General features: G+C 30.9%; 1 protein-coding gene across 1 annotated transcript in view; it reads right to left on the bottom strand.

The window, feature by feature from the left end:
- Positions 1-1,237: 1,237 nt before the first annotated feature.
- LOC111629765 (Golgi-specific brefeldin A-resistance guanine nucleotide exchange factor 1-like) overlaps positions 1,238-9,661 on the bottom strand; it is a gene marked incomplete at its 3' end in the record, with an annotated part of 182,789 nt that continues 174,365 nt past the window's right edge. Inside the window, exon 22 of the mRNA XM_023373680.1 lies at positions 1,238-1,501. Within this exon, the coding sequence (XP_023229448.1) occupies positions 1,238-1,501 (264 nt within the window). The remainder of the gene's footprint in view (positions 1,502-9,661) is intronic.

The following is a 9,661-nucleotide window of genomic DNA, read 5'->3' as shown; positions in this document are numbered from 1 at the left end:
GATCCTCGAGGCCAAAAAAAGCGCGGCAGGTCCGCAGCAATATCAAAGGTCATGTTGACAGTTTTTTCGACTCTCGTGGGGTGGTGTGTCGTGAGTACGCACCACAAGGCCAAACCATCGCAAAGGAGTACTACCAGGAGGTCCTTCGTCGTCTTTCCGATACAGTGCGATGCAAACGATGGGATCTGTGGTCGATCAAAACTTGGCAGCTCCATCGTGATAACGCATCCGCCCATTCTGCGCATCTGATTCGGGCTTTCGTCGCCAAACACAATACTCCTGTGGTTCGTCACGCTCCGTACTCTCTCCACATGGCTCCGTGTGACCTTTGGCTATTTCTCAAGCTGAAAATGCCGCTAAAAGGAACCCAAATTTAGTCGAGAGAAGACATCATGCGAAATGCGACGGACCGGCTGATAACCATTCCAAAAGATGCGTTCCAGCAGTGTTTCCAGCAATGGCAGGAACGCTGGGAGAAGTGTATACATTACCAAGGAGACTACTTTGAAGGGGATTAGGGTTTTGTACCTCAAAGTCAATAAATTTATTTTTGCCGACCAAAGGTCCGATACTTTTTGAACAGACCTTGTATGCTAAGTAATTTGATACTAGAGGCAGGTGTTAAGTCCCATTTCTTGCTAAATTATAACATTTACATTGCATATGTTCAATTTTATGTAAAAACTATGTGCTGTGATATAAAATGGCATGTTTGGAATCTTAGTGTACTTTTTAAAAAATTGTAGCATGAATGCTCAACCTGAAGATGACATTTTGAAACATCAAAAGTACTGGTCTGTAATAAAAAACTTTGCAAGTAAACAACTTTAACAATGAAAGAACATTTAGAAAAATTCTTAACCTGTTTGGCATTGTTAAAGAGCATACTTTTTATATGCTATAGGCTACTAAACACCATATCCACATTTCAGTTTTAGACTAGCTTACAGTACGTTTGAGAGTCTACTTACATAAAAAGTTTCAGTTTAAACCAGAATTTTGAGCTAAAAATCTTGAGTTTGACTTATGTTAGCATACATGATTGTTTTAATTATTATGCATTTTCAGCAGTTGTATATCTACAACAAAATTTTCTTTTTTTTTTTTTATAATCAAATTTATAACTATAAATTTCATTTTTAAAATTAAATGACACATAATTACTTAATAAATTTTCAAACATTTAAGCAAACTATTTTAAGTTATTTTTTAATACTTACAATTACTATTCACTTACTTTTACTAATTCTTGTAGAGAGTCTACTCTTAAAAACTTGCTCTCAGTGATTAATTGTTCGGGATGACAATCATTTATACAGTTTTGAGCTGATTGTTTTGCTGCTTCATCTTCCGGAGTCGGTCCTCTTTGAACCTGATTATCTGCAGTTTGTGTGATATAAGAATAAAATGAACTCAAGAGACCAGATTCAGAACGTTGAATAGTATTAGTTTCTTCTTGAATTAATGAAATGATTCCATTTGGATTAACAAAATCTTCTGCCTAGGATGAATTATATTTTTAAGACAAAAATTATTATATACAAACAACAATCACATAGTAATAAATTACTTATATAAATATCATATTTTAAAAAAAATTTTTTTAAACAATTTAGCAAATAAAACTATATATAAGAAATATTATACTATTAAATGTTATGTTATTTTATTAACTCAAAATCATAAATTAGAAAAACAAAAAGCATTAAAATTTCACAATTTATTTTTGTTTAGTTAGAACAAAATGAATCATTTCTTCTCATCAAAAATTCATTTGTAAATGCTGAGTTTTACAAATTTGAAAATGAATAAATTAAGTAAAGACAGAATTTTTAAATTCTATTTCACTTAATTCTTTCATTTCTAATTTCCATTTTTACAATTTTTGTTTCATTTACTTAAAAACATTTATTTGAATTTTTATTATTAATTAAAAAACTTTATAAGAGATTTTTAATAAGAATTTTAAGTTTTTAGTTTTCTAATTCTATATTTTTATAGTCATTATTGCTGTGTTATGTATAGTACTAATTATAATCACTTACAAATTTGTTGAAAAACTGCAGGAAGAAATTGTTAAAAAAAATCAACAAATAATAACTCATAAACAATGTTCCCTCTAATTTTTTTTGTAGCTGAGCAGAACATGTACTTCCCTGAGCAAAAAATTTCTGCTGAGCAGATACATAGACAATCTTATTTTTTTCCTTTAAACACTAAAATAATTAATTATGAAGTAAAGATTAAAATGTATTTCATTATAAAAAACTTTTTATTAATGCAAATTATTTAGTTACATACTAATCACAAAGAAATATTTCAATTTTGATATTTTCACGCTTACTTTTTTTGAAATCCAGTATTTGTAGACTGATTGAAGATTCACTTCCTCTCCAGAGGAAAGATGCATTCAAATTCTCATTAAATCACATAAATGCTCCAATTCAAGTCTATTTCTGATTTTACACTTAATTGAATTCATAACACTAAATCTACATTCACAGTCAACACTAGATAATTAAAATGTTCCAATGATATCAATAAGAACTGCTAGTTCTTTAAACTCATCATCGTTACATACATAATTTAACATATCAGTAGATATCTTAACCACTCAGCAATGAGCGACGAATATATTCGTCAAGGGCGATTGTGTGGCAGTGGTGAGGGAGATATATATACGTCAAATTCTTCTGGGGGTATTGCCAAAAACTAGCCTAAAACTACTGCGAAAAAAAAAAAATTCACATAAAAAATGAATTATGTAACAATAAAAAAAGACTTTTCTTTACTAGACATAACTGTTTACAAAATCTTTTTCTGAAACAGTAATGAGAAAAAATGTGTGGAAAAATACTCTAAAAATTACACGCAGAAAAGGGAGTTGCCATGGGAAGCCCAGTCAGTGGTGGGTACTTTATGTGAGATGGTGTTAAGAACGCTAGAGAATGCATTCATGCCGAATTATGAAACGAAAATTCTAATGTACACACGGTATGTCGACGATGTGGTTATCTTATGGAAAGTCAAACCCAACTTACAACAATTCTTAAAGGACATTAATGACAACAAGTTTGGCCTCAAGATTGAAATTGAGCAAGAAAGTGATACGCTGATACACTTTCTGGATTTATTTATACAACTTGACAGCAAAGGGGATTTTCGCACTAAAGTCTATAGAAAGCCTATGTACAATCCAATATTTATCCCATGGAATTCGCACGACCCGCCAACATATAAAATACCTGCATTCCAGGCGCTCATTGCACGAGCTTACTCACACTGCAGCAGTACCCAAGACAGAAACGAAGAGCTGTGTTACATCAATAAACTAGCCAAGAGGTATGGGGTTAATATTAAAGCTATTACTAGCCAAATTAAGACACGTGGCAAAATGCGAAATTTACAAAATACAGAAGAGTTCACAATGATGGAATATAAGGCCTCGCTGAGCAGCATCTATAGGCGAATAGGAGCCGCTACGAACAAAAGAATAATTTACAAAAGGAATCCTACTATTTATCAATTGCTAAGGGCAGACAAAGATGCCGTGGACAAGAACGCGCTTCCAGGGGTCTACAGTATCCCTGTTACAGACACACAGAGGCAGAATATGATGTTCTACATCGGAGCTACCAGAAGATCCTTCAGAGAAAGGCTGTCAGAACACCAGAGAAACATAAGAAGCGGACAGCCATGCACAGCGCTGGCAACTTATGTCTTAGCTGACCCTCACGAGGTCAAAGCTGAATGGGACCAAGCTAGATTGATACAAATAGTTTGAGACAAAAAGCACCTCCGGTACGCTGAAGCCTGGCATATCTGCAAAACCAGCCAAAAAAAATTAGCTATCAACTTCCGAGATGCAAGCAAAGTATCGGCAGCCTGGCGATAAAGTATAATTATAAGCGGCAAGAACGATGGCAAAGCAGCAACTTACTTGAGGACTCTTAAACTAATGTATTTGCGCGTCACATTGTTTATGTTTGGTATGTTATGTATGTTTGTATTTTTATTTTTGTTATTTTATATCTTGAACGTCATACTTTTTGACATTCTAATAGCCACTGTGATAACATAATGACAGCCTTTATGTAGAGATGGCGCTCTTTNGATGCTTCTATGAATTCTGTTCAAGAAATCCATGACCATGTAGCAAAGTATGTAAAAATATCAGAATCTTGGTGCAGCAAAAATTATGCATTTGAATTCGTTTAGTGCATAAGTTTTGTGCTTAAAAATGAGATTATGGACACATTGAGAAAATCTACTTTTCATACATTAATAGTTGATTAAAGTACAGACATTTCTGTTCAAAAAATGTTAATATTATAATTTAATTTAAACCAAAAAATGAAATATTTTATAAAACAGTGTTTGGAAGTATTCTAAAATTAAGTTCATGTGACAATGTGGCTATAACTGAAGAAATAAAAAATTATATGTTAAGAATAATATTGATATGCAAAAAATGGTGATGTTTACGTCAAGTGGTATAAGTGTTATGCTTGGGAAAAAAATGGTGTAGCTGCAATTCTTTGACGGGACATAAAACATTTAACTGAGCAGCATTGTGTGGCACATAGAGAAGATCTAGGAATAGATGATGCATGTTGAAAGGTCTCAATAATGCAGGGCATTAAAAAATTATTTTTAAAAATTTTTTATAAATTTTATATTATTATTATTAAAATTAAAAAATTGCTTTGAACCATTGTATATATAGTTTAAAGCAATTTTTTAATGTCCTGCATTATTGAGACCTTTCAACATGCATCATCTATTCCTAGATCTTCTCTATGTGCCACACAATGCTGCTCAGTTAAATGTTTTATGTCCCGTCAAAGAATTGCAGCTACACCATTTTTTTCCCAAGCATAACACTTATACCACTTGACGTAAACATCACCATTTTTTGCATATCAATATTATTCTTAACATATAATTTTTTATTTCTTCAGTTATAGCCACATTGTCACATGAACTTAATTTTAGAATACTTCCAAACACTGTTTTATAAAATATTTCATTTTTTGGTTTAAATTAAATTATAATATTAACATTTTTTGAACAGAAATGTCTGTACTTTAATCAACTATTAATGTATGAAAAGTAGATTATCTCAATGTGTCCATAATCTCATTTTTAAGCACAAAACTTATGCACTAAACGAATTCAAATGCATAATTTTTGCTGCACCAAGATTCTGATATTTTTACATACTTTGCTACATGGTCATGGATTTCTTGAACAGAATTCATAGAAGCATCCATTTTAATTGCCAATAGCACATTATCAATTAGCACTTTTATCATTTCAGAATTAGACTTTATTCTCTGATTAAACTCCTTTTCTGCTTTTCGATCTTCAACAGTTTCACTTAAAATACGCTCTATTCCAAATTTGTTTTGATTATTTAATGTGGTAATAGCATCTAAAAGAATTTTCTGATTTAAATGTCGTTTTATATAATCCAACTTCCATTCTTCCCATTTTTTTCCATTAGTGAATTCACCACCAATTTTTGCTTTAGCACAAATGGTGCACACAACCTCACCAATATCATCACAATAATTAAAAATATTTCCAATTTTTGTCTTTTGTTTTTCTGATTGAAATGGTACATCAGTACTAGACCAGGAGAGTAAAAATAGTGTTAATTTCTTAGATTTAACAATTACATGCAAAGACGGTGAGATCAAAACGAATATTTACCGTAAACCGGTTTATCAACCAATCATCATACCTAAGAATTCCTCAGATCCGGAACATATCAAATTGGCAGCATTTCGATCATGGATTACAAGGGCTTACACACATTGTACCAGCATATATGACACTTATAAAGAATTGGAATATATACGGTGCATAGCTGAGCAACAAGGATACGGAAGAAAGGCAATCGATGCACTGATAACAAGGATGCAATAACAGAACCGGCAACAAAGAGCAACTGAACTAAGGGAAAGAATTGTAATTAATTACCATCCGTCTCTAAATAAAATTATTAAGAAAGTTGCCAGAAATAGGAATCTAAAAATAATTTATAGACGTAATCCTACAGTGTATAAGCTTCTAAGAAATGATAAGAAAAGATATGAACGTAATAGCATGACAGGTGTGTACTCGATACCTATGAAGGACCATAGATTTAACTCCAACTTAGTATATATAGGAGCAACTATGCGGAGCCTGAAGAAAAGGATTGATGAGCACAAATACTCAGTAAATAGGAGCGTTGATAGCACGGTCCTCGCAGCGTTTGCAAAGCAACAAGGAATTGAAGTATACTGGGATCAGGCCGCGATTATAAAACCTACAAGATCAATACAAGCGGTGAAACACCTGGAAAAAGTTGAAATACACAAAGCGCACACGACCGTGCAGTGCATCAGCTACAGAGATGCCGAAAGTTTATCAACAGCCTGGAAGTCCTTTTATGATAGCATAGATTAACTATTGCAACAGCATAGGCGGCATTATTATTTATTTTTATAATATTAATTGATATATAATGTTATTATTTTTAATTACTTAGGTTTAATCTATACGTTTTATAAGTACGCACATGCACTTTAGCGTTAATTTGTAAATAAGCGATGTGAAATTTTTTGTATTTTTTCAAATACTTTGTTCGTTGTATAGTTCAAATTTTGAACTGATGATGATTGATTAAAACGATCGAAAACGTTTTTCAACGCATTAAAAGTGTGCTGGAATAGAGAAAGGTGTTTGTTTATTTTTGTACATCAGTATTTAAGAGGTGTGAAAGCCATTCTCTTTTAAAAGATTTTTGAGCCTTATTCTTTAACTCTGCTTCTTTTCTTTTTAACATTTTTAAACACCAACCCGACCAATATTAAAAATCTAGAAATATATTAAATTTTATTAATTATAGTCTTTACATCAGTTCTAATTTGTTTATGTATTATGTACTGTACATTTTATATAAAATTACACTTTTTATTATTTCATGGTTTTTATAGAAGAAGTTTAATACACTTGCATAACAATAATAAATAAAATACTAAAATAAATAATATTTATAAACTTACATAATTAATTGAATATATTCCTTGAAATAAAAAATCAATTCAAAATTGAGGTTTACTTGTCACTTATTCAAGATAGTTTAGTTACACATACACGCATATGAAAAGTGAATTAATAGTTTGACAGTTGGCACTAAAACAAATGAAACTTCTTATCAAAAACATTAATTGCATTAGTATCTAGTAAATCAAAACCATTACTCACATTTAAAACATACTTCCATATAAAATATTATCTATTAATCTCTATTAATGATCTGAATAATGCCAATTTGAACATGAATAAATCGTGGAATGCAGCTAGGATGACTTCCCCTCTGCATGGAAGTTGTTCTACGAACTGTAAACCCCCCTTCCCTCTCCTTACGTCAACACCCCCACCCCTTTACACCTGTTTGACAATCCCTGGTGTTTTTCTCAGCAGTTTGCTTGCCTGACAATATTTGTTTAACACGGGGCGAACACGTTTGCACTTCATGTTTAATTTTCTCACTGGTATCTTAGGAGTTTGTAATGTTCATTTTTATCTAATAATAACCAGTTCATATCAGTGTGCATGCTCACCTGTGCAGCATATAAATTCACATGCATGGCAACAATTTCAGCAATGCGCGGCCGCGCAGCCTAGAGGGAACTTTGCTTGTAAACTTGCACCAAATATTGATGTGTCACAAACACGTATTGTTGAAACACTTCACCGCTGGTTGCAAAACATGACAATTGGATTTCACATGCATTAAGTGAAAAAACAAACAAGATCAAGTGTAATTTTGTCCATAAAAAATTTTCTATGATAAAAATGAGTATATAATTTAAAAAATATAAAAAACTCTAGAATTATATTTTTAAGACAAAAATTATTATATACAAACAACAATCATATAGTAATAAATTACTTATATAAATTTATAAAAATACTTTTTTCACATTTTTTAATCATAATAGTTAAAATCATATTTTTTTAAAAAAATATGATATTTATGTAAGTAATTTATTACTATGTAATTGCTGTTTGTATATAATAATTTTTGTCTTAAAAATATAATTCTAGGGTGTTTTTATATTTTTGAAATTATATACTCATTTTTATCATAGAAAATTTTTTATGGATGACAAAATTAAAGTTAAAATAAAAATATTTGTCATTAACTGAAAATTTGTTCTAGCAGGTTGTGTTTGTTCAATCGAACACCAAACAATTTCTTTTCCCAAACATGTGTTCAAACACTAAATTGTCTGAGTTTGGAGCAGACCATCAAGTACCAAATATTGCATATTATTCAAACTGAATACTTTATTTATCAATATCCAAATTCACTTAGTCAACTTGCACCTTTGAAGTTGAAGTGAAGTTGACTAAGTGAATCCTATTTGTTCACTGTCAAATAATAGTATTAGACTCATTACTGAGTTAGGACTAAACTAATTAATTAAATACAGTAGAGCGTCGATTTTCCGAATCAATTGGGAACTGGGGTTGTCCGGATAACTAATATTTCGGATAACTGATTTACGTACAAAAAAATAGTTTAACGTATCCGATGTCGAAATTTTTCTCCGTTGCGTGTCGTTTCGTGTTGAATTTTCATCGATGTTAAACCTAACAAAGACTATTGTATCGTTAAAAATTATTTTTTATTTTGTACAAACAAAATAAATATATTGAAAAATATAAAAATAATAAAAAATTATACTTCAGATGTTAATTTAGTATAAAAAAATGTAAAATATTTGAGTAGCCCAAGACATAGCCAAAGATTGAAGCGCCACAGCACTGGCAAAAATTTAAATTTGCCGACTGGAATTCTTTCAGATGATTGACTTTCGGAAAATCGACACTCTACTGTATATAAATTTATAATTTAGACTAAAGGAAAACGGTTAAATCATCATCTTATATTAAATTTAATTGGAACTAAATTAATTAGTTTAGAATATTCTGGAGAGAATATTAATCTGCAGCAGAACTGGAATGCACAACTCCTCCTTAAGGCACAGATGCTTTGCCAACTATGCTACCAGGATTGCCATTCGATCTTCATTTCAACATCAAATTAATTTAGATGTATTTAATTAGCCAAGTTATAGTCAATAAAGAATCTGTTTTTATCATTTGATTAGTAATATCCTTAGAGATACTGCAATAGATCATATGTTAAAAAGTGCAAGTTTCCAGGAGATCTAAAAAAGTTTTGATTTTTACTTACATATGTCTTATTGTAAGAAGGAGTTTTTTCATTTCTATTTATTGGTCCTTACTTATGATCTCCTTCAGTATACAGGTAGCCCTCAGTTTACGCCGCAGTTTCGTTCCTACAAAAGTCAGCGCAAATCGAATCGGCATAAAACGAACCCATATTTACAGTGAGGTATAAGGTTAGGTTCTACATAAATGAAAAATAAGCTAATAATTTTGTTTATTAATAGAAAATACATATAAATTTCTAATTTTTATAATGTATTTTATCATAAAATAAAGTAAAATGTTTTTATTTAAAAATTTTAGTTTCGAATTTCTTACATTTTTCGGAAAAAAGTATCCATCTTTAATTGTTTACATTTTTGATTTCTTTCATTAAGAATTTCGGAATATGGTCGAATATGATGCT

The sequence above is a fragment of the Centruroides sculpturatus genome, unplaced genomic scaffold (genome assembly GCF_000671375.1).
Source record: "Centruroides sculpturatus isolate CEXI.00-Female unplaced genomic scaffold, Cexi_2.0 scaffold73, whole genome shotgun sequence".
Classification (NCBI taxonomy): domain Eukaryota; kingdom Metazoa; phylum Arthropoda; class Arachnida; order Scorpiones; family Buthidae; genus Centruroides; species Centruroides sculpturatus.
Note: the sequence above shows the minus strand (reverse complement) of the source record. Positions and strands in the feature narration are given on the sequence as shown.